The 25,245-nt window shown below is 43.5% G+C and overlaps 3 protein-coding genes across 5 annotated transcripts in view; 2 read left to right on the plus strand and 1 right to left on the minus strand.

Moving 5' to 3' along the window:
* Nucleotides 1-703: 703 nt before the first annotated feature.
* zgc:172339 (uncharacterized protein LOC564384 homolog) lies at nucleotides 704-3,875 on the plus strand. The gene is made up of 3 exons (XM_048234734.1): nucleotides 704-779; nucleotides 1,754-2,198; nucleotides 3,066-3,875. Exons 2-3 carry the CDS (start codon nucleotides 1,914-1,916, stop codon nucleotides 3,660-3,662), a joined length of 882 nt encoding a protein of 293 aa, XP_048090691.1. The 5' UTR covers nucleotides 704-779; nucleotides 1,754-1,913; the 3' UTR covers nucleotides 3,663-3,875.
* A 2,595-nt stretch (nucleotides 3,876-6,470) lies between these two features.
* Nucleotides 6,471-8,161, plus strand: LOC125291087 (endonuclease domain-containing 1 protein). The gene is made up of 2 exons (XM_048237620.1): nucleotides 6,471-6,811; nucleotides 7,200-8,161. Exons 1-2 carry the CDS (start codon nucleotides 6,506-6,508, stop codon nucleotides 7,806-7,808), a joined length of 915 nt encoding a protein of 304 aa, XP_048093577.1. The 5' UTR covers nucleotides 6,471-6,505; the 3' UTR covers nucleotides 7,809-8,161.
* An 11,047-nt stretch (nucleotides 8,162-19,208) lies between these two features.
* The window catches only part of nlgn2b (neuroligin 2b), a 39,693-nt gene continuing 33,656 nt past the window's right edge, over nucleotides 19,209-25,245 (minus strand). For 2 of the 3 annotated variants that reach the window (XM_048235957.1, XM_048235941.1), the window contains 4 exons: nucleotides 22,453-22,718; nucleotides 21,852-22,005; nucleotides 20,909-21,275; nucleotides 19,209-20,367 (listed from right to left, as the gene is read on the minus strand). In XM_048235957.1, coding sequence (XP_048091914.1) covers nucleotides 19,344-20,367; nucleotides 20,909-21,275; nucleotides 21,852-22,005; nucleotides 22,453-22,718 — 1,811 coding nt within the window. In that variant the 3' untranslated portion in view covers nucleotides 19,209-19,343. The remainder of the gene's footprint in view (nucleotides 20,368-20,908; nucleotides 21,276-21,851; nucleotides 22,006-22,452; nucleotides 22,719-25,245) is intronic. The other variant, XM_048235949.1, reaches the window with a different exon arrangement.

The following is a 25,245-nucleotide window of genomic DNA, read 5'->3' on the forward strand; positions in this document are numbered from 1 at the left end:
GTCAGGATATTCTTCAGATTTTCGATCAGTCACAAAGTACAAACACTGCACAATATCACACAACAGCAAAACATTTTAAAGCACGACGGCCCTAACTTGCATAAATCAAATTTCATTTCCCTACAAAACCATAGAAATAAACGTAATATTTAAGTTAAAGCTTAACAAGAAATTAAAAAAAGAAACAACGCTGGACATGGACTGGGACATAAAAACATCAACATTTGTTAACGTTGAGTCTAGGGTGACTACAGAGGCTACGACGACGCAGAGGAAAATACAGAAAAGGAGGGGAAAACATGGTAAGTTTTTAATAAAGTTGGGTGACCGTATCGATTGTAACATAAGAGGGAAAGTGCAAGCACAAGCGCTACTTGTGTTGACGATAGCTAACGTTTGCTCACGTCAAGTTGGGGTATTATGGCTGGCTTGCTATGCTAGGGTTAGTAGCGCACTGAGATGGCTCTAGACTTGTGCCGCGTTAATGCATCCTCATAATCACATGAACCAGCACAAATCACCATTAAAATGTACGATCATCTCGTTTCATCGCATTTCAAATACCAGACGTAACTGTACCTAGGGGCCACATTCATTTGTAACTACATTAGCGATCACACCCCCATTTTAACGAGGACTGCCCACTAAATTTATTTCGGTGCTGCAAAACTGCAGGCCTAGACTATTTAAAAATCAAGAACCAAATGTGGCTAACGTTAGCACAGCAAGTGCACTTCCATGCAACGACCAGTAACTTTGCGATACAATCAATCTATGTGGTAAACTAATTGATTATTTTTGTCAGACATCAAATTAAATGCAATGAATTAATGCACATGTGAAATTTAGCTACATTAAGTTGTTTCGCAACTTGCCTTTCTTTGCAGGCTGATAGCAAGCTAGCTAGCTAGCTAGCTAGCCAGCTAAGCTTTCTTCAGAAGTTCGGTTGTCCTTTTATTAATCCGCGCTTGAGACACGAATGAAAACCGTGGCAATTCTTTAATATGCTGATTTCCAGTTCCTTGTAACTATATCGTGTAATTCTAATCGTGTGTACAAGTAAAACAATTATCTTCAACTGCAACGCTAGCCGAGAGTTTTCTCTGCCTCGCTCGGTCGTCTAACGTTAGTTGTTTGTGTTTTACAAATATGGCTGCACATTGCATAACATGTGACAGGCTTAGCCTATCAGTGAGGACTTTCACTGGGAACTTCACTGGGTGAGTAGAAAATATGGTGGGACACTATTGCCCCCTAGCGCCAATGATGAAGTCAATGTTATTGGACGAAATGATGACACAAAAGTTAGGCTACTAACCGCTGATGTGGAGGCTACAAGGCCTACAAAGGCTATTAAACCAGTGAGACCACTGTCTGAGACCACTGTCTTCATATCTGACAACTGTCAGGATGTTTAAAAGTGGTATATGCTCATTCTATTCTGAGAACACACTGTTATGCATGTAATAGCCTACTGGGTAGAATCTTGTACTTCATAATGCCTGTAAAATATTTGATCCGATTATTATTCGTTTATATAGTGACTTATACATGGTGCCACATTCATAAACCCACCTCTTTAAACTAGCCTTTTACTGTTAATCGACTCCCCTGGTTTTGATCTTTTATACCACTGCTACTGTTGTCATGTTATTTCCATGTTATTTCCTATTATCTACATTTAATACAACAATAAAACAATAATAATAATAATAATAATAAACCCGTCTGTGTGTGTTGGTTGTTGGCTTAGGCTGAACTACACAGTGGAGAGAAAAGGGAGTGACTTGAATACACTTCATTTAAATTAGAGTCGTAAAGAAGCCTTCCCTTCATCAGAGAGGTGAGATACTGAATATCGGCGCCCACAAATGTGATCTACCACACTTCTACCACGGCCTGCCTGCTCCATAATGGTACCCAGACTAATGATTTTAGCCTGCCTCGCCACTGCGATGGTCCTGGCAGAAGTACAGGAAAACTTCTCCCCTGAATGCAGAGAGTTCCTATTTATGGGAACACCACCTCGGGGACTGGAGGGACCCACCCTAAAGAAGATCTGCCAGTGGTACAATGGCAAAGCACGCTATATCACCTTATACGATGTCGTCAATCACATTCCTGTCTACTCGGCCTACACCTTCAAACGCAACGATGGATCCAAGCAAGTTGACGTGCCTTGGATGTATGAGCCTCAGGTAAGAGCTATGATAGACTATAGTAAGGGTGACACAACGCGCGCACACACACACACACAAAAAGACATTAAGGTATTATAAGAGTGGCTTGGCATTTTACTTGCCCATTTTAAAGGTATTCCTTATACCAGAGACCTTCAAAGATTTCCATTTAAAATAATAATTGTTATTCTTTCAAGACGCTAAAATATGCTTTACAAATACACATAGAAACATATAAAACATAGACGAAAACCCAGAAGATACATAGACTGTGAAGGAAATAACCTGACAACAGGAGCAGTGGTATAAAAGATCAAAACCAGGGGAGTCGATTAACAGGAAAAGGCGAGTTTAAAGAGGTGGGTTTATGAATGTGGCACCATGTATAAGTCACTTGGGTCCGTGTAAAATATTGGGCATCAGCTTTTGGACCAAATAGCTTAAGTTACAATGATTGTGCACAAGATTTCTTCCTTAAGAGACTAGGGGCCTTAATTTAAATCTTGGGCAAATTGCAAAGTTTAAAGTCTAACTAAAGCTTGCTTAATAACTATGCAAAATCTATTCGAAAGTGAAATACCAATTCTAAGCACAATCAGCAGTGGGTCAGCTAAAAGCTGTCTCATGCCACATGATGCCGTTGTTCGTAGACTGACACTGCACTTTGCCCAGTATTTAAATTAGGGCCCAGTGTGAATTGAACCCCAGAGATAAACTACTGTCCTCACTCAGATGTATATGTATGTACGGGCACTGATGAGGAAATAAGTGTATCAAATTAATTCCACCGGTAAGGCCTGCTGTGATACTTCTTTCCATGTGAACACTTTTCACTCCATGCCCAGGTGCAGTGACAACTTGTGTTCTTCTCTCTAAAACCCTTAGCTTTCCACTGTCGCTGCCCATAGAGAAATGCAGCCCTTTCCCCTTGAGAACGGAATCCACGACAGCTTTGAGGATGCCCAGGCAGTCCTTGAGGACTACTCCAACACAGTGAAGTTTGAACGTGGCCACCTCAACCCCGACGAGCACCAGTACCTCCTCGACGACAAGGCGGCCACTTACACTCTCACCAACATCGTCCCCCAGGCCCGGGAGTTCAACATCGGCCAGTGGAAGAAGCACGAGCACATCCTCCGCCGTCGCCTTAACAACTACTGCCGTGGAACAGCCTATGTGGTGACAGGGATCACCACCTCAGGCAGCATGATTCGCCGACACAACACCTACCGTGTGGCCATACCGTCTTACTTGTGGTCCGCATACTGTTGCGTGGACTATGACCATAACGCGCCATTTGAAGAGCGTGCCAAGTTCCCGGCCTTCGCTGTGCACGGTCTCAATGAAAACGAGGGGGAGGTGGTGGAGATGTCAGTCCAGAAGCTGGAAGGCTTTCTGCGGAAGAACACCTACGTAGATGAGTCCTTCCAAATCTTCTATGAAGACTGTGTCCCCACTGACACCAGCTTCATGCACTTCTAGTGCACACACTAATGTCACCACCTGTCCACAGTAATAAATGTTTTAGTTGGCACTTTTTCCAATTTTGTAAAGAAAGGGCAGAATGCATAACATGTCTATGGCCCACACCCTACAGCGGCAACATAATATGAGCCTGTACGCTTTATTTAACTTTGATATCAACATTGATAATTGATCAGAAATACAGCATGTTTATCTTCATTATACTTAACACTACATGATGTGCTTTTCTTGTTCATGATAAAATGACAAATCTTCTGCTAAAATAAATGACATGAAGGTAAAATAATCTGTGCTCTTCCTTATTTACTGTCTGCCTCTTTGTGTAGTATATTTATGCACAATATATTTGTATGCAGTATTGTACAGAAAGATGCAAGAGAGATGAAAGTAGGTGAAGTGAGGTCACTGCTTTGTGCAGTACAATTTTCTTCTGTCTGATCACCTTTCCAGTGGAGTACAGATGTAAGATACAGTAAGCATGAACAGGGAGAGTGAGCGACATAAGTGGGTTGGGATGGGGGGGTCTGGGGGGGGGGGTCTTTACCTCATCAGCCACATAAAAGAGTACTATAGCACTATACATTTTACACGGTGACACCGTTGTAAAAGGAATGTGAGCTAGCTATGCTGAGTAAGGAGAAAACTATAAAAACCCTCACAACCATTTAGCGCGCACAGTCCTTTCACATAAAGGAAACTGTATAATTTGGCAATTCCAACATCATTATCTTTTGGAACCTTATCGGGCTGCCTCACCAGCAATAAACGGTCTGCCAGCTCGTAACCTAGTCTACGCTGCTTTAGTTCTCAGTGAGATAGAGAGTGAGTTTTGCATATTATGGCATTGCCATTCATTTGTAATGTGGTCATAGAGAGAGTGAGAGACAAAAGATATGATGAAAGAATCTACCAATGGCAACCTACCACACTACAGTATGTGTGACATGTTTTTACTGAAGCTCTAAGCGCTGAGGCCATGACAAAGGCCTGTGACATCTCTCAGTATGAGACACAGTGATGGGGAAATACACATTTGATGTAGAGATTGACATTTCCATTTGTTAGAATGATGCTATTGTATTACTTAGTCTTAGGCCAGTCCCTGAAATAGCCTATTTGTTACAGTAGTTGTCACCATTTTGCCATGTCCTGTTACTGACTAGTATATAAGGTTAAAACCATGTAATCAGTAAAGTAGCAGCAGTCTCCACAGTGAAAGGCGAAGTAGCATAAGGAGGATGGCACATAAAGTCCCAGTGTATTAACACCAGATTTATGTCAGAGAGCATCAGTTCCACTGTTGCACACAAGCCCACCGGAGATCTCCCACTCTGACATGTTCTAAGGAACGCTATCACAGATGAGCTGTTAGCATGGTTCAGAGCACTGTCTCTTCAGTGAACACAAACCAATGGTGCAACCTACAACCCCACAAAACCTTTTGTGAGCTGTACACACATTGGGAATCATAGATAAAATCCAGATCCGACCTACTCTTTACAGTTCCCTTGTTACATTAAAATCGGTACGAGGCGAAATTAGGTCTAATGTAACAGTATGTTATGAGGTGGATAAGGAGCAGTTTAGAGGACTGTTACCATGGTGTTTATTTTTATAGGAAACGTGGCCTATAGTTCCAACATACTTTTTAGGTTGCACTTAGTCTCTGCTATAGACATTTATCCACTGACCTTCACTGAAAAATAACCCATTGGATATACTTAATTGAAATAGGGACATGAATGAAATGTCTATAACCGTAACAATGCTTGAGGAAGATAATTTACAAAGTCACTGATGAAACATTCTGAGTAATGTGTACCACAGTATTCAACAGAAGTCATTGTGACAATGACACTGAGTCATTGTGAAAACATGTTACATGGAACCACTGATAGCTGGTGCATGATCAATACATAATGGTGGGAACGTTTAACATAAAACACAATCCAGCTTCAAAAATGTACTGGCCCCTAAGCATGACTAACAAACACATGTGAAACGTTTTTTGGCAACACTGACAATTTGATTATCTCAGTGTTCTTGCAAAGGTGTATAGGGGAAATAATGAAGTGGTGTCACCAAGGGATCCCATGCATGCAAAAGTTGAATAGGTGCTTCAAATTCATCTTGCATGATTCTGTTGGATAACTCATTGTCGTTGACAAATATGTTAGTTCAATGTAATAACACTGTATTTTTAAAGAGATGCATGCCTACTTTGATTCCATGTCTAACTCCATGTTGTGTGTTTTAGTGACAACCCCTCTTTTCTTTCTTTATACTGATAGCCTACAATTAACTCACGTGATTCAATCAGATAAATGAAATGGTCAATTTGATTGACTATTCAAACATAATAATGTTGTGTTTACAAAACTAGACTGGTGCAGCTGTAACATTATGTGGTTTCATATTGGACAGCACTGTCCGTTTTTTCTATCTCGTTTTTTGGGATGCTCATGTAAGTGCATCCATTAAAGTTGGTCTGAAATCAAATTGAACGTGTGATATTATTTTGACAAACTCCCAACCAAAGATAATGTCTGTCTCCACATGAACCATACCCTAGGGTCCCCTGGTTACTTCCAGAGGCACTTCCAGTGAAACAAATGGACAAACTACGACTTTTAGCGGATCAGGTCTGCCAACAGCCTACAACATGCGGTGACGTTGTGTTGGTGCATACCAGGTGACTTGATGTAACGGCCACTGCTTGGCTGCTTTGCTTATCTACTAACAGGTTTTTAACAACTCTCATTATTGATGCTCTACCAGTCAACCTGAGACACAGCGACCCATCACTTCACATTGGCTTTGGTAAATCGTTATACCTGGCAATGCATGTCCCTCTCACCTGGCTAGTGCTGGCCTTGGCCGTCCTGCACCCTGCTCCGACCGCCCGCTCAACCGTGGTCGAGGACTTCAACGATGTGGCGGGGTGCAAGGACTCACTGTACATGGGCACACCGCCGCGGGGCATCCTGGGCAGCAACCTGAAGAAGATCTGCCAACGCTACGCCGACAAGCCGCGCTATGTCACCCTCTATGACACCAAGAAACGCATCCCGGTTTACTCTGCCTACACCTTCAAGAAGACAGAGGGAGACAGGCGGGTGGATTATCCATGGATGTACGAGCCTCAGGTATGTAACAGCTGGCAACTTTTCTTCTTACACACTTTCACCTACTTGCTATTGTCACAACAGCCAATTTACTAGAGGCAGAAGGACAGGCTCCACTAGGATTAGGAGAGTATCAGGGGAGTGTAATCACGTATTTAAGTCACTGAATGCCATTTGGGCTGGTTTTACAAAGAAAGGTTATTTAATCCATCTCCTAATTATAAACATATTTTATAATTATAAACATATATACATTTTTACCTGATCTTTGTTTTAAAATGTTTTTATTTTTTATTTTTTTTATTTTAGTAGCCTAGCTAATTGTGGATGGATTCAATTGCACTGATGTCATTGTATGTTCTTCATCAAATCTGAAATGAATTAATGATTCCCCACCTGCTGCTCTCAGCTTGCAGAGACAGATGGCAATGGGAACATGATGCCTTTCCCCACTGGATATTTGCACATGAAGTTTGAAAACGGTCAGGCGGTTCTCGACGACTACTCAGACGTGGTGCTCTACGAGCGAGGCCACTTGAACCCAGACCAGCACCAGTCACACCCCCACGACCGTGCCGCCACCTACACGCTGACCAATGTTGTGCCAGAAATCCGCGAGTTCAACATAGGCCCGTGGCGCGAGTACGAAGAGCGCATCCGCATTCGCCTCAACAACTACTGCCGCGGCACTGCCTTCATCGTGACGGGGGTGACCACTAGGGGTAACATGATCCGCCGCAACAATCAAGACCGCGTGGCCATCCCCGAAGACATCTGGTCGGCATATTGCTGCACTGAGTACGACCGCAACGCGCCCCACGATGTCCGTATACGCTTCCCCTCGCACGCCGCTCTGGCCAAGAATGCCAAGGAGGGCAGCTCAGTTCAGGAGTTCACCGTCATGGAGCTGGAGAACTTCCTTAAGTACCACATGGACGTGGACCAGAACCTACAGATCTTCTACGACAACTGCATTGCGCCCTCTCCTCTTCCCCTCTACCTGCATCATACTATTTGACGGAAGGCATCGACCTTCAGGGCCAAAAAAATTCGTCGCCCTCGGGGTCGATGTTTCCCATGACGCACAATATGACCATTTGTGCCTTCGTGTTTTTTTGTGGGAGTCATCCTTTTTCTCTGAAATGTCTTTATCAATGTGATAACACATCGGGGGTTAAAGTTGAGTTATAGTTAACCTATTGTGTAAGAAAGTGAAAGAGGGATTGATAAGCCCACAATTGACTCCATTATAGCAGTTTGCAAATGTTAGAGATAAAACGCTACAACCCAGCAATCTGTATGACATAACATGATATCTGATTATATTTGACTATGTTATGTATGAATAAACAGGCTACTGCCATTAAAACATTTGCTCTGTCTTTAAGGACTTTTAAACAGGTGGTAGGCAGGAATGGCAGGCTCATTACAAATATTGTGAATACAGGCATAGTCGCCCTGTGGTCCTTGGTTAAAACCTGCAAGAAAACATTTAGGAAAGAAGAACTCAAGTGCCTTTGACATCACTGAGGCATGTGTGTGGGTCTGTGTGTGATTAGAAATGCTGCCTGACTTGACACTGAATGCTGCAAGTGTGGTGCTTTGGGTGAATTCCAAAGACTTACAAAGACTTTGTTGAACTTGGAATGTATAGAGTTGAAAATTGACACGCCAAGTTTAGTCATAATCTCTTGAACACTATTGATTGCTCAGAAGCCATTTTCCTTTTACATTAAATCACAGACATATTTGCCAACTAGGCCATTATTGTCCTTCTGCAACCTTTCAAAGCATCTTTAAAACATTACAATGCAAATGCCGAAACATTATGCTGAAATGCAAAATGCGTGGTTGAGTTACTGTTGCAAACAGCAGCATTAACAGCACATCATGAAGTCAGCCTCCTCTGTAGCAGTGCTTCTGTGCCCTGGCTCAGGCCTCCTCTCTACCTTATCCCCTCACTGTTATCAGGAAGGTAATTAGTAGTCAAGGTGGTAATGGGACACGCTGCACCTAGAATCCTACAGCTCCTCTCCCTGCTGATAAATGCTAATGGAACACGAGGAGAGTTCCATTTGGAAGATGAGGAGATGACTTTGTCTGTGTTTTCTTTTGCTCCCTCACCACCCCACCCACTCCACCCTTACATTAATTCTCCTCTCTCCTGTCAGAACCTGTCCCAACACTTCTTCAGCGTTCTGGCATTCCATAGCACTGCCTGGATGTACTCTAAGCTACTGCAGAGGCGTACATCCCGGGTTCAGAAAGTAAAAGTCCTGCCAAGTATTTGATCCAACCATTTAGTAAACCAGCTCGACCTATTAGCAGCCAGGTATGATCAGATAATTAGTGATAGCACCTGTGTTAAGTGCACAGGTAGAAAGACTATATGGCAGGACTTTTACTTTCTGGAACAGGGATGTCCATTGTCCACCTCTGCCTACTGAACCGCGCACATAGATCTCTGCAAACCTGTGTAGTAATGTACAGCAGAGGGCGCTAGCCTCTACCCAATTTCACTTTCAGATCAACGCTCACTCATATATGTGATGAAACACTTCTCTGGATTCATACCAAACCCTGGGGTAATCACATTTGTGTGAAGATTATTTAATATTTTTATATTTGTATTGCAGTAGAACATGACACATTAAAAGTGTGATCTGTATCAAACACAGGGTTGCAAAGATGAGGAATGAACAGTGCAGTTCTCAAACTACATCTATGTGATGGCATACAGAGTCACACAGTCAGGAGAATGGAAAATAAAGACAACTTCACTCTAAAGCAATACAATTGCATAGTTGCATTGACAACCAATTTGTCAGGACTACAATAAGGCCTTTAAGAGAACTATTTGGTCTGACCCATGTGGTCAGCATAATGGGAATGTTTTGTAATATATTACAAGCCTTTGAACAGTCCATAACAATTAAGACATTATACAAAATGATACAAAATATGGAAGCAATGCTGCTGTTGTAACTCAAGCTCTTATTGTTAAAACACAAATGTCACCCAGTAGCCTACACAATAATGTTCAGGAGATAAATATCAGAAGGGATCACTAATGCAAATTACACAGTTCTGACAAACCATAAGGCCTCACATGGTTAATGAATTATAATAACCCTGAATTTCACAGATATGATAATGAAAATGTAAAGGCATGGCTCGTGAATTAATCTATGTGTACACTCATGCAAAATGAATCCATGTTAATGGTTAGTTTACCATTTGCTGGTGATTCAAAGTGACGGATAAGTGAATTGCAAATGCACCACAGCCACACACGGAGCTCGTACAAGCACAATGTTAAAAGTGTAAGTGTTAGAGAGCCACCATGACATCACATCAGCCCATCATAAGAGGTGAGGAGTGACTCATACACCTTACGCACCTTACGACCTGCTTATGTCAGCCTTTATGACACATAGTGGACAGGAAAGTACTTGTGAGTGAGTCAAACTTCTCCTGTGTACAGAGGCAAGGAGTTTTGTTCTCTCTCTCTCTCTCTCTCTTTGTTTCACACACACACACACACACACACACACATACACACACACACACATACACACATACACACACACACACACACACACACACACACACACACACACACACACACACACACACACACACACACACACACACACACACACACACACACACACACACACACACACACACACACACACACAGTCCATTTCCGAAACCCCCTCTCTCTCTATCTCTCTCTTTCTCTTTGTGTATCTCCCTCTCTGGCTTCAAAGCAGGAAACGGAAAACATTGTAAAATAACAGCTCTACTCATCCTTGATGTGTCATACCCCACTTCCACTCCAACGAGTGTGCCACTCACCATAATGCACAGATGCACAAGCCAGTGTGTATTTTAGTGCACACATTTTATTGTCAGCAATTACAAGGGGAATTATACTAATGGAACCCATAAACTAATGGTGCCCTGCGCTTTACTAAGCGTTGTATTATGACTGCCATGCTGCTCCGTAATTGGCAGGAGTCTACACATACAGATAGGAAAATAAACTCTCTGTCATGTCTCTATGCAAATATGCTCCTATTAAGATCTGTGCTGCACGTGTAGTGTGGTATATAGAGGAAGCTATGACTTTATGGCCAGCATAGCCCTCCCTCTTCTGTGCCTGTGCTCTGTAAAGGAGAGGACTGGATTGATTGAATGTGACAGTACTCTAGCGCTAATTTTAGGTGGATGCCTCTTACTGTGAAGTATTTGACACTGCATGAAGAAATTCACTTCAGAGGGGAAAAAACAGCAGCATTGCAGCACTTAACAGAGGAGTTGCTTAGCTATGGAAATGTTCTTTGGTTAATATAATAAAATGTGATTAATGAAATGCGTTGTTGTTGCTGCATGCCAGAGAATAATGGCACTCCCTGGTTCATTCCTTGTTGGTTTTAGCCTAAAGTGATTTGAAAGATATTTGCAAACACAAATAATGCGGAGAAAACCAAGTATGAAAAGAGGGTCCATCCAAGTCACATTAATATTCTAAACATAACTGGATGCTACATTTAACACACACAATTTGACTTAGGGTTCAGAAAGGACATGGGAGGGAGATGTATAACTTTCACACCCAGCCTTGATGGACCCAACCTTGAAGGACAACCGGTGCAGAACTGAAAATAAAAATGAAGGAAGAAAGAAAGAATGAAGGAAAGAAAGAGAAAGAATGAAAGATAGATAATGTTGCAAGATTCCTTATGCATGTTGTCATATACAAATTTTGTCACTTGAATGGCTAGATCTCTTTTCTGTGCTGCAGAAGGGTTTTGGAACCTTTGTTCTCTGTAAACGTTCACCATGGAGACCCATGGCACGGGCTCTCGCACGCTTGGCGAGCAGGAAACAGCCGAGCTGGCAGCAGGACGGTCTGGTCAGACGCCCGGCGGGACGTTGCATAATGGGCGGCTAGAGTGGGACAAATTGTCATGTTTTCATTTCTATGAATGGCTCAATTCTGCACTTGCTCGCACAGAGACTCTCTACTTTTCTTGTCAGTCTGTTCGTGTCTCCTCTCAACTTTGATGTGATACCAGATCAAAATATGAATGATTATTTTCTTGAGGCATATTATTTCCTTTAAAGACACACACACACAGACACACACACACACACACTCCTGACAAACTACAATGTTGCATTTTCACATTTCCAACTGACGCCTTCATGGCTGCTTATTTTCATGTATCACTATCAGCATAGCTGTGTGCCATTAATAGAGGGAGAGCAGATAGCTAACAAACGCTCAGAAAAAAGTCCTGTTGGCAAATTTGAGGAAAAGTCGGTAAAGGGGCTATTTCACACAATTTGAGGGTGCTGAATTAAAATATTTTGTTTACCAAGCTCAATTTTGAGTTCTAAGCTTGCTAATTAGCATAATTAGCAGAATTATAATACTTTTTTGTTTTGCCATCAGATATCATAGGAATTGCAAAAAATAAGGCATTAATATACTCTTTATGTATCAGACATGTAGGACAGGACAGGAATTACCCCAATGACCCTCAAGTAACAAATGAAAATAAGCTAAAATTAAAATATAAATTGAAATAATAGCTAAAATTCAGTATGACGTTTAGAAGCAAAATAGATTCCTTGATAATAAATTGATAGAATAGTAGGTGACTGCTCATTTTTCTGTAGAAAGTACTTGTCACTAACTATTATGAACAGTTGTCAGTCTTTACAGAGAATTTACACTGTATTTTTTTTAAAGTTTTGTGTATTTAGTTAAAACATCTCACTGGTGCTCTTTCCTATCATTCAAATTCCAGCCATGCAAATTCCAGCCATCCTTTATAGTGCAACAAAAAGGAACATTCTCCAGTGCATCATTACTGCATATGATGCTGAAAGGGAAGTGGACCTAGGACAAATCCTCAGCTATGAACTGATTAATGTCCCTGTACTGTAGCTATTGCAGATAGCGATGGTTATTTGTGAAGTGGAAATAAGTCTATCCTCACTCAAGTGCTGTCTAGCAATGTGGAATGTCCAGTAGTGATCACTACAAAAACTGCTCATTCAACACTGGTAATAGATGCTCAAGATCTATATGTCTTTAGGACACCCATCTGACTGCAGCACATTTAAGAATTATGCAGGAAGGTTTGTAAGAAACTTTTGTATTGTTATTTAGTATTTGTTATGTGGTAGCAAATGATGTTGACTATCAAAGAAATAGACCTAATGTAGGAATGCACACAGATATTGCAACAGATACGCTCAGGCCAATCCAAAATGTTCTCATCTGTTGTTTCTTGTTGGTGGCACACACTTCCAGTTCCTACAAGGGCAGGGACATCCCTCTCCATTTTCAAAAAACTCCTGAAGACCCAGCTCTTTAGAGAACATCTCCTTTCATAGCACCTCTTACAACAAGTCTTGCTGATCCTAGCACTTACCACCCGTCTTGAACTGACACTCAACTGTTTAAAAACAGCACTCACTGATGCACTTATTCTTACTGTTCTCTACCGTTTTTAAATTGTCCTAAAATTGTTGAAAGAATTGCTTTAAAACTTAACTGTTACCATGTTGTTAGTCGCTTTGGTTAAAAATGTGTCAGCCAAATGTAATGTAATGTGATGTAATAATGGAGTAGGCCAATCTGATTAAGACCCAAAGAGTGGTTGAAACGTACTTATTAAATAACACTGGGAGCAAAGAAGACTATCTTCACTTTTTCCCCTTTGCAACTGTCAAAGAAATCCCATAAACACAGGAAGGCCTAGGGTATCCTACATCGGATGGCCTAAAGATTAGGCTCTTCTGCATAGCATTAAGCATGCAGTAATTTGAACACTGATCTTGATCTAGCCTACTTTGGCTATTTAAATGTAATTTATTGACAAAATACCACACAATATAAATTAGCTATAACAAACAATAAAGGACTTAATCACACACAAACTACTATTTTACTGACTACAAAAATAATAATTATGTAGGAAGTTTAGAAGTTTAAAACCCAGAATTGACCAAAAGTGCACCAAATTCAACACAAATGACTCAATACACTTGGAGGAGGCCTGTGTCTTTTCTTTTTCCAGATATTTTAGGATTTGGATATCGTTTCAGTATCGAGTATCAAGATATTTATGGCAGGTATTGTATCGAAGTCATACAACACTATGATAGAGCCACTCTGTTTTCTAGATGTCGAGGATCGGAGGCTCTACCACCAACAAGTGATGCTGCTCAATGGCATATTAGAAGAGCACATTATCAAGCTCTAGTATGGAGGCAAGCACACATACCAAATCCAGTGTTACTAGAAGTAAAACATTTTTTACTTGTCGGTTGTTGCTGATGGTAGATGCAGTTCTGCATTAGGCTTATTCCCGCTATCTAAGTTCATATGTACATGTACTGTAGGATATATTCTGAGTTGAAGGTTATCTGTGCAATTTGTTATTGTGATGAAATGCATTAAACACCACGAGTGACTCACTATGTTAGTAATAAAAATATGGTTGTGTTTTGATTAGAATTTCCGAGTTTATTACATGTTAACTGTAATCATGTTCCCATTAAATACATTAATAAACTATAGTATGGCTTCTTTAATGCTCAAACATGTATTTAGAGAACACTTTTATTTGGTTTTAGTCATTTTGAAATCAACCCAATTTAGGGCAAAATAAGCAAAAATAATCGCTATTTTATGTTAAAATGCTGATTATGCAGCATAGAACTCAGAATTGAGCTTGGTAAACAAAATATTCAGAATCAGCATCAAATTAGGTAAGAAGGGTGGTTTACCAACTTTTCCTCAAATTTGCTGTCGGAAGTTCTCTTCTGTGAAGCTGCTCTCCCTCTATAACAATTACGGCCAATGAAAGGCAAGCATTTAATTACATGTATGCAGCCCACCAAATACAAAATAAAACGCAACAAGGACATGGCCCATTGATCAGCCATTGCATTAGCATGCGCCCCCTTTCCCCCCCTCTCTGTGCGGTGATCCCTGGGTCTATTTTCAGCAGCAATGTTTGGTTTCATTGCCTTGGGCAAGTGGCTGTGTGTTGCTGGCCCAAGTAGTGGGTGTGGAGAAGTGTGTCCCTGGCTGCAGAGACCCACTGGTTTGAACTGGGCTGCTGCTCTCTGGAGGACGCTGGCTCCGGATCATCTCATAGGAGTAGTGTCTGATGGATAAAGGAGTAGCATTTTTGATCAAGAACTATTTACTATTTATTCATGACCCCCGGGTGAATTGCTGCCAGGTTACATCATCAGATACGTTTGGCAGAGCATTTTTTCAAATGGGAGGAGTCAAAAGGATGCTCACCACACACATGGATGCATTAAGACACACACACACACATACACCTAGACAAACACACACACACATGCCCATACATACACAGCATGCCCCTTATACCCCACCCTTAAAGAAGAGAGACAACAAGCATGAGGTGTGATTTTGTTCAATAACGTCTTTTAATGTTCTCCAGTTCAGGTACACAACATACAGTGTGTAATAGCCTCTATATGAAATAGAAATTGACTTCATTCTTAAGACCCGTTATTGTCCGTCGTTTCCTTGTCTCAAAGCCTCCGAGTTGGTTCCTGAAAAACCAAGAGAATGATGACCAACAGATGCAAGTCTTGAGCGGCAACCGAGTGTTTGTGTTGTACATTTGGATGCAGTGTCCTTTAACTGTATAGGGGACATCAGGCAAGAGTAAGAGGGTCACCGTTTCAAATTCGGTGCAAATGTGCTTCCAGTGACTGATGCCGACCCATATACCCATTACACCTCATGTTACTATGTCTCTACAAAAATACTGACAGCTGAAGTTCATGTGTGTGTGTGTGTGTGTGTGTGTGTTTGTGTGTGTGTGTGTGTGTGTTTTTTTATTCTTGTTTTCTCTCAGCAACACCAGAAGCTAAAAATCCATGACAAAAATGATGAGCCAAAATGCATGTAGACACTCGATTACAGTGATTACAGTAAATGAAGACAAGTTTTCCAAAATGGTTAGCGCCAAGAACAAAGAATCTCAACCAGAGCAAGGAGAACTGCACAGTGGTCAGCGTGTGTTCTGAATTGAAAGCGAACCTGAAAATGGTCACTAAAAGTTGCAAACCTCAACCTGGTGTTGAGGAACACCATCTGAAGAACACAAGTTGCACTCTGTTCGTAAGGTTGCTACATGGTGCCCACTAATAGCTGAAACCCAGTATCACAGTAAGGTCAAACTCCTCGATACACTCTCCTCTCTGCCTCTCTATCTTTTGCTCTTCTGCTTTCTCTCTATTCCCTCTCTCCCCCCCTCCTTCTCTCTCTCACACTCACTCACACACTACCACAGTTTGTAGTTTGATCTTTGGCCACTGAAGGGAGCTCCTTTATTGTTTCTCTTCCACTGGCCAGCACTGACCAGCACCAAACAGGACTGGCACTCCACACCAGAGTCTCTCACCAGTGTAGTATGGCAGCAACTTGACATGACAAGTCCCCAAAAGCCACAAAAATATGAAAGACTTTGTCTGTCTACTATATGTGTTAAATTGAGCTTTAATGTCTCCCATATTTTTGTTTTTGCTCTCTCCTCTGCACATCTGAGATGGGATCTGTTCTTAAACTGTAGGATCAGTTTCTTTGTTCTCGTGTTACACAACACCAGTTCATAGTATCTTTTAGCATTCAGCTAAATAAGAGCTAAAACATGATGCACAAGAGTTTCAGAATCCACAAATGGACTCTAGACAAAAACAAAATCCAACCGTAAAGAGAAGGCCAAACCTGCCGGCTGAACTTGCACCTGTTACCTTGCCCCTATTACAAAGGAAAAACATTTTGGCCATTCAACTGTAAACCAAACAATGAACATAATATTTACAAATACTATTTGTTCTCTTACAATTTTAAAAAATGTACAGTTTCATTTAATGATAACATTTCTCTCTTTTGTTTGTGTTGTGTCTAGTTCATCTCTGTTCGCCCTCCCATGAAGCCATTCTTCCATGTCCTTAATAATGGAAAGTAGTCTGTGTCAGTTTGTCCACTGAGTGCATATCCAATAAGAGGATGGGATAGAGACAAGTAAAGAAGCCAAATGATGTAAAACACTGCTAATATGCACTGGTCTCTGAATGCATGTGTATGAGTGTGTGAGTTCATGATGTGTGTGTGTGTGTGTGTGTGTGTGTGTGTGTGTGTGTGTGTGTGTGTGTGTGTGTGCGTTTGTGTGAATTATATGATTTTCAAGCCATTCACGTGCCCTTGGGGCAAAAACGGCAGAGGATTCGGTGATAACCGTATGTGGTGTTTGAAACCGCCACCACTGTCTCTGCCTGTGTGTTTCCTTTGAACTCTCTCCAGAGCATTGCATCCACTTTGCTTTCGTTTCTGTTCTCCCCCATTCCACTCTTCCATTTTGGGTTCATGTCCCATTGTGCGTCAGGAACCACTGGGGAGGGGGCAAAAAAGCAACGTGTCCCAGTCCTGTGAGTCTGACCTTGGAGAGTGGTCCCCCCTCGCTGCGGGGAGAAAGCAGCACAGTGGATGGAGCCCGTGTCTTTGTCTGTTATGCTCACACAAGGAGACAAGGCTCTCTCTCTCTCTTTCTCTCTCTCTCTCTCTCTCTCTTTCTCTCTCCATGTATCACAACCCCCATCCCGCTCCATGCTTCTGCACTCCTCAACATCCTCAGAAACGGAAAAACAGATGACTTGGGAGGAATGGGCAAACGTAGGACACTAAGGGAGACTGACTCGGGCGGCTGCGGCTTTGGAAATCCCAGAGAGATAAGACGAGATGTGTCCATCAGGGGGACAGGAGCGCTGAGAGTCACCCTTGTCCTTCAGCGGTCAAAGGTTAGCTTGTTTGAACAGGTTCCAGTCGTACATTCAAACACACACACTTGTGAACAGGCATGAATACACACACACACACACACACACACACACACACACACACACACACACACACACACACCTGCTCAGTGGTGTTACGTTCCGAAAGGACAAAAGCTGAACCGTAACACCTTGAAAGTGATATGCGTCCCTCAACGGTCATGAAGCATCTGAGACAAAAAGGAAAAGGTCAAATCAAATAAATCAATCTCTTATCATGACCAGCTTAAAATTCGCTGATTGTTGTGTCGTATCTATGGGGAAAAAAGATGAAGTGTGCAAAGCTTTGTAGATAGAGTCAAAAGAAACCAGCTCTCAAGAAAAAAAGAGGCAAAACAAAATGCAATACAAAACAAACCATATACGTTTTTAATTTGGAACATTTATGTTCAGGTGTCTGTCTATTCTGTTTTGGAAAATAAATCATGCAGATATCTCAAAGAGCAAACAAGTAATAACTTTAATTATTATATATATATATATATATATATATTATTATATATATATAATATATATATATATATATATTTTTTTTATGGAGCGATATTTATCGAGATTTCAATCTTCCCCAAAAGCAAAGACCAGCAACAGTGCAGAACATAAAAATAAAAAGGAGGAAAGAATGAGAGAAAAGAAAAAAAGTTTGGCACTTTTCTTTTAGGATGATGCTAACTTCTCAAATAAGATTCAGTCCAGGCAATCCACACCCATTGGTCCATGGACACATTGTCTTAAAAGACATTTATCACAGTACTTGGCACAAGAATGCTGGTAAAAACGAGATATTAGAATATCTTTTTTTTTCATTCATATCCTTACAAGATATCGATAGTACATCTTTTACATATAAGATGTTTTGTCTGATTTATAAAATACTCCAAAATAGGCAAAACAATGAGTTCTGAATAAGGGCTAGAAATAGGATGCATGAGAAGAAAAAGGGGGACAGAGATCAAGAGAAAAGCCAAGAGAATAGACGAAAGAGAGGACAAAAATATGAAAAGAGAGAAGCAAGCAAACAGATTAAGAAACAGGACAGTCGTGGAGACGTGAACTGCAGAAGGGGGATCTTTTTTTCTTCTTCTCCAGCCCACCCACAAGAAGCCGAGCATTCCTCCACCAATAGGAGCCAAGCACTGCCATCTGCCTGTGTGCGTGCGCGCGCGCGTGTGTGCGTGTATGTGTGTGTGTGTGTGTGTGTGTGTGTGTGTGTGTCGCCTCCCTCGACCAGCTAAGAGGAGAAGAACAGAGAGAAGTGATCGGCGGGCGCGTGGTGGTGGGGGAGAGAAATGATCAACACACAAAGAAAACACGAAAAAGAGAAACGGGGGGGCCGGTGTGTAAAAACTGCAGACGGTGGGTGGCAGTGGCGGGAGAGAACAAGAAACAAAAGAAACGGGTAATGAGAACAGAGAACATACAGTCTCTCTAGAGTACATAAAGGAGGAGGGGGGGGGTGCAGCTGTACTCAGTGGGAACTGAGAGGGTCGGTGGTGCTGGGGGGGGGGGTGTTGAGGGTCTCCGCTTATATTTGCAGGAGTTTATTGAGCTTTGAAGGGGACATTTAACTCCCCAACCTGCCCCACGGTTGTTCCTTGCCCTTCTACCCCCCTCCTCCTGTATTTGCCCAGGAGTGGCGCTACTATACGCGGGTGGTGGAGTGCTGGTGTGGCAGGGCGTTGTTGCTGTGGGGAGAGGTGGGGGGTGCGGGCGCCGGCGGGTACGTGTTGAAGGGGTGCAGCGGCTGCATGACGGTGCTGGGCATCATCGGGATGGCGTTGGCCGTCATGAGCGGCACGTCCTCGGGCGCCCGCCGCAGCGCCAGCGTGTAGTCCGGCGGGCAGACGGGCGGCCGCAGCGGCTCCAGGTCGCCGTGGATGGCGGCGGCGCGCGAGGGCGGCAGCGGCGTGCCGGCGCCCGTGGCAACGGTGGCGTGCTCCAGCTCGGCCCGCTGCTGCTGCTTCATCTGCAGCTGGGACATCAGCTCCTCCTCCTGGCTGAGCGCCAGGTCGTTGTGGGGCGGCATGCCTACGCCGAGGCCCAGCCCACCGCCGCCCACCATGCCGCCGATGCCCCCGATGCCGCCGGCGCCGATGATGCCTCCGCCGCTGCCCAGGACGCCCACCCCCCCGATGCCGCCGCGCTGGGGCGAGAGCCGGCGGTGGCGGCGCGTGAGCCGCAGCTCGTGGCGCTTGTCTCGCTTGTAGTAGAGCGCGGCGAAGGCCAGCACGTTGAGGAAGAGCAGCGAGGCGCCCACCGCCACCGTCACGCTCAGCTCCGTCGAGTAGTCCCGCGTGTCCGACGGGAACGGCGAGAAGACCGGCCAGTCGGAGCCCTCCTCGGGCTCGGGCGGGTAAGTGGACGCCACATGGCGCGTGGGCTTGGTGCCGGGGGTCTGCGGTGGGCCCTTGTTGGGCCCCGGCTTGTAGGGTCCCGTGGGGCCATCCGGGTTGACGTACTCCTCCTGGAGTGAGTGCAGGTGAGGCACCAGCTCCAGCCAGAAGGCCACCTTGTTGGCGCGGTAGTTGTCGCGCACGCGGGGCTTGAGGCCGATGTGCAGGTACTGCTTGTCCTTGGAGCTGAACTTGGTCCAGATGACCTCCTCGAAGCGGTTGGGCTTGGTGTGGATGAACTTGGTGTCCTGTGGGACTGGGATGTTTGGGTCCCTGAGGAAGATATTAAGAGAAATGATAACAGAAAGAGACAAAGAGATAGAAAGAGAGAAAGAAAGGAAGAAAGAAAGAGAGAAATAAAGGAAGAATAAGAAGAGAAAGAAAGAAAGAAAGAAAGAAAGAAAGAAAGAAAGAAAGAGAAGGAAAGAGTGAATGAGAGAAAGAAAGGATGAAAAACAGAAAGGAAAAAAGGAGATACTTAATGTTAAAAGTACTCAACATTTTTCACTGGAAACAGATTATCTCAGATTATTTTGAGTGATGGTCTTGCTCATAGCTCAGCTGAAGTACAAAAGTAACAACATAATTGGTGTGAAATCTTTTCTGGAAAACCAGCTACATAGCTCAACTCAAATTTAACGGTTGTTTTGAAGAATTCTGCATAGGTGAACTAGGGGGGAACAAATCACAGTAAAAACACTCTCTGAGTTTTCAAAATGTAACAGACGAGAATGTATAATCATACAAGCTTGTGTGTGTGTGTGTGTGTGTGTTTGTGTGTGTGTGTGTTTCAATGTAGACGACAGCTGCTCACCCAGTCTTAGCGAAGTTGGTCCAGTAGGTCATGACCACAGCGCTGAGCATGACATCGTTCTTTGAGAAGTTGCAGGGGAACAGGTCCGTGGCGCCCACCATGGGCACGCCGAACACGTACGGGATCTCGTCGCCGTGCGCCGCGTCAGCCCACTCGGGCCGCGCCTCCATCTGGCAGTGGTGGTGGAAGGTGTAGAAGTAGACGGGAGACTGGAACTCGGCGTGCAGCTTGGCCGTGTCCACGGCCGGCGCCACCCACTGGTGGTCGGTGAAGAGCGCCAGTAGCGTCTTGCGGCGCATGTCGCCATTGTCGCGGTCAGCCCAGTCCGTGTACATGAACTTGATGGTCTCTCTCAGGATGCCTTTACCTTAAAAGGACAGGGAGGGAGGGATGGAGGGAAGGAGAGAGATAGAGAGAAAAAAAAACAAGCAAAAGAAATAGACATAGAGACAGACAGATAGAAAGAAAGAAAGAAATGAAGAAAAAGAAAGACAGAAAGACAAGACAGATAGACAGACAGACAGAAAGAAAGTAAGAAAGAAAGAGAGAGTAGGGGGGAAAAGAGAGAGAGGTGTGTGTATTCTCTAAGTTTATGTTTAAGACATAGTGAGAGGAAATGAGGTGCTGGGAGATTTCTTGCAGATATGAGCTCAGGCTGGGAGAAGATGGCCGTCGGTGAGAGATTTATACTGCAGCCTTGCAGAGTCTGATAATTGAAAGCCTTCTGCTTGTGCTGAGTTCAACTCAGTTCTCATGCGCAAGTGAGAGTACCTCAAACTTTTCCATTTACACATTCACATAAACTAAATAGAATATTTGGACATGGAGGGAAATCATATCTGTTTGAACCATTAAGATGACATATCCCTTTCTTCTCATTTCAAAAGGCAAGTAAAGTGCTGTTTTATAATTTTACAACTGAAGTCGAATCACAGTCTCTCACCATCTGGGTATCCATACAGGTTGTCCACAAAATTGGAGATGGTGTAGTCGAAGGAGGCTGAGGAGATGCCATCTTCCCCCTCACTGTCGTCAACAAACTTCAGCCCCTCGCCCTGGTTCACTCCCAGGAGAATGTCGTAGTTGAGGAACTCGCCCTAGTGGCATATCACAAACGCAGAGAATGTCCTTATTTCACCATTCTGTTTGCTAAATTCAATCCATGTTTGATCACTTTGTACTTAGTTATTTCCCCCATTGCTCTTTCTGTAAACTGCGATATAACAAGGGAGCGTTTCATTAGTATGCTTGTTCGACACACACCGAACCAGTGACCTTAGAGGACGCCAACATATTTCCCCTGACTACATTACAAATGATGAAAAATGAGTTTAATCATGACATTAAAAACAGAACAGTGATTGGGGAGTCAAAGAAAACAACTGGGTCTCCATAGCCATCACAATCATACCTACAGCATGTGAGATGTGCGTATCCAGAACACAAACACACATCTATCTCCTCAGCAAGAAACAAACGCAGACACAACCAAGTTCTTCGAGTTCTTTTGTGGATGTTCCCTTAAGAACCTGCGGTTCCTCTACCTGCTGCATGAGAATCTCCGGGTCGTCAGGAACCACATCACCGTCCACCACGGGCCCGAAGGCGATGTGGTAGCGCGCCGGCTGGATGTCCTGGTCCACCAGCTCACGGAAGCTCTTCCTGCGCAGGCACTCCACCAGGTCGGCCGTGTCGCTGTGGCTGCAGCCCACTTTGCGCGCCAGGACCTCAGTGTAGGCCAGAGGCCGGTAGTTGACCGACCAGCTGGAGATGGCTGAGCCACTCTGTGCGATGGCTCTGTGGAACAAGCCTGTGGAAACAATATTGATATGAACACCGGTTAGCTAAAACATAAGAGTGTCATACTGTCCCACACCATTTTTGTCATCAGATATGACCAGTTATTCAGATCAGATGTATACATCAGATATTCAGAACAATGGAAGGGAATCAAATCTGGAAGAATGGCAATAGCGTAAACACACAGATGTGACACAGCAATGAAAGTGACAGAGACATTTTGTGTGTTTGTGTAGTGCCTGTAGGCTACATGTGGATTTGCTTGGTAAAAATCTCAGGTCGTCGATCTCAGGTGATGAGCATAAGGAGAGTCTGGTAAGACCAAAAAACCTGATCTTTTACCTGGGTCAGAACAAAAGCCTGTTTTTCCAGGCTTTTAGCATATTCCTGTCAAAAGTTATTCAACTCTCAGCCTCCAAAGAAAGACTACACTGATTTATTCACATTGCTCTCCAACTCCTCAGAAACAACGAGATCATCTGCATACTCACAGCTCCAGGCGGACAAGACTCAGGGTCTCCCCCCAGCGTGCAACGCATACACTACTAATACATCTCCACACACTGGACACGCCTGCACCCCATCACACTACAGGGTCTTGATTTTCTTTTTTTTTTAGGGAAATTTCTTGAATTTCCCCTGGGGATCAATAAAGTATCTATCTATCTATCTATCTATCTATCTATCTATCTACCATCCCATTTCCAGGGGCCCATATGGCGACATACATTACATTAATATGATTGTGCGTTAAATATGAAGCAGGTAGGGGGTTAGGTGGCTGCTCGGCATGCCGTGTGACTTTCGCTCGCGAGCAGAGGGACTAGGCGGCAGGTTTGACGGGTCGTCTCATTACGGCGCGGCGCTTAACGAGGCTTTGGGGCGGCTCAAGGCGAAGACATGCTCTGGCTCCAGCTGTTAAGAGGTGGTCATGCTGGGCTGGGGAGAACTGCGGCAACGTTATGTAAAGTGCCTGGCTGTCCCTCTGTTTTCATCTGCGGAGTCTGATATTAATAATTTAGCAGACCCCCCACACACTCAACACACACACACGCACACACACACACACACATACACACACTCTCTCTATTTCTCTCTCTCTCTCTCTCAATCCCTCACACACATGAACTGCTTACCTCCCCAGCCTCGTTCCCTGTGAAATCAATTAAGAGTTTGCTCAGCGGCTGAGTGCCTGTATGCTATTCAATACCTCCACAACACACATACACACTGTCTCTCTCTCTCTCTCTCTCTCACACACACACACACACACACACACACACACACACACAGAGACACACCCACAAACACATATACATACATATACATATTTGCACGGCACTAGAATCTATTCTTACATCCACACTCATTCTTTTCCGCTCTCTCTCTGTGTTGTAAAACACCCTAACACAAAATATCCATTCTACACTTTTTCACACACACCGACACACACCGACACACACACACACACACACACACACATATACAGACACACACACACACACACACACACACATATATACAGACACACACACACACACACACACACACACACACATAAGCGGACTTACTTACAATATACAATAATTGGCCTTTTCCAGTTACCCACCCTTGTGATCCTCCCATGCTCTTTATATTGCAGTCTATGCACCTCTAAGCCCGACTGACTGCACCACTGTACTCCTCTCCAACTAAAATATCCATATTTAAACTCAGCTTGTTAGGAAGTTACCACTGTTTCATGGACTTCCGCATTTTAAATCATTTTTACTCGCCACAGGAGGAGCCCACACACCCTCTCATTTAGATTCTTCAGACTGCGTGCCTGGTCTAAACACCGCCTCACACAGACACACACACACACACACACACACACACACACACACACACACACACACACACACACCCACAGACACAAATCCATATTTCTAATTTCCATACGAAAATCTGAACCTACATCCACAAACATCCATTTTTAAACGATCGCTGGTAGCAGCTACAAATGAATATTTACACAAAAAACCAAGGCTTCACTGAGATCCATATTTACGATCTGCCTTTTTAAGTCTTGTCTTTGCAAACATGCATTTTAATCTCTTTCCAGCATCAGCACCCACGCAGTGCTATCAGATTGGCCTACATTTCAGACACAGTCATGGACCTGAAGCTGGTCTTGCTTTGATGTGCTCTTTCATATTTATAGAAACAAATAATCTTCTAAGGTTTATTATGATCTGCTAGCTGCGATGGCACTAGTCCCATGGTGCCTGGCAGTATGCAAGTCTGGTAAGGAAACATTGAAATTAGGTGTTGATAACAAATGCTAGCAAGGCTACAACTACAGGCTTTTCCTCCAAGTCCATTTAGTCAAAGACTTTTGATCATTCTCCAAGCCTTCAGCATGTCAAATGCTGTAATGCTGCCATTGTTCCCACCTTAGTCTAGTGTGTGTTATGGATGTACTGGATACATCTGAATTAAAGGCCAGGTATGGGAGACTACAACCTCTCATGATGATGATGATGATGATGATGATG

The sequence above is a fragment of the Alosa alosa genome, chromosome 2 (assembly GCF_017589495.1).
Source record: "Alosa alosa isolate M-15738 ecotype Scorff River chromosome 2, AALO_Geno_1.1, whole genome shotgun sequence".
NCBI classification, from domain to species: domain Eukaryota; kingdom Metazoa; phylum Chordata; class Actinopteri; order Clupeiformes; family Clupeidae; genus Alosa; species Alosa alosa.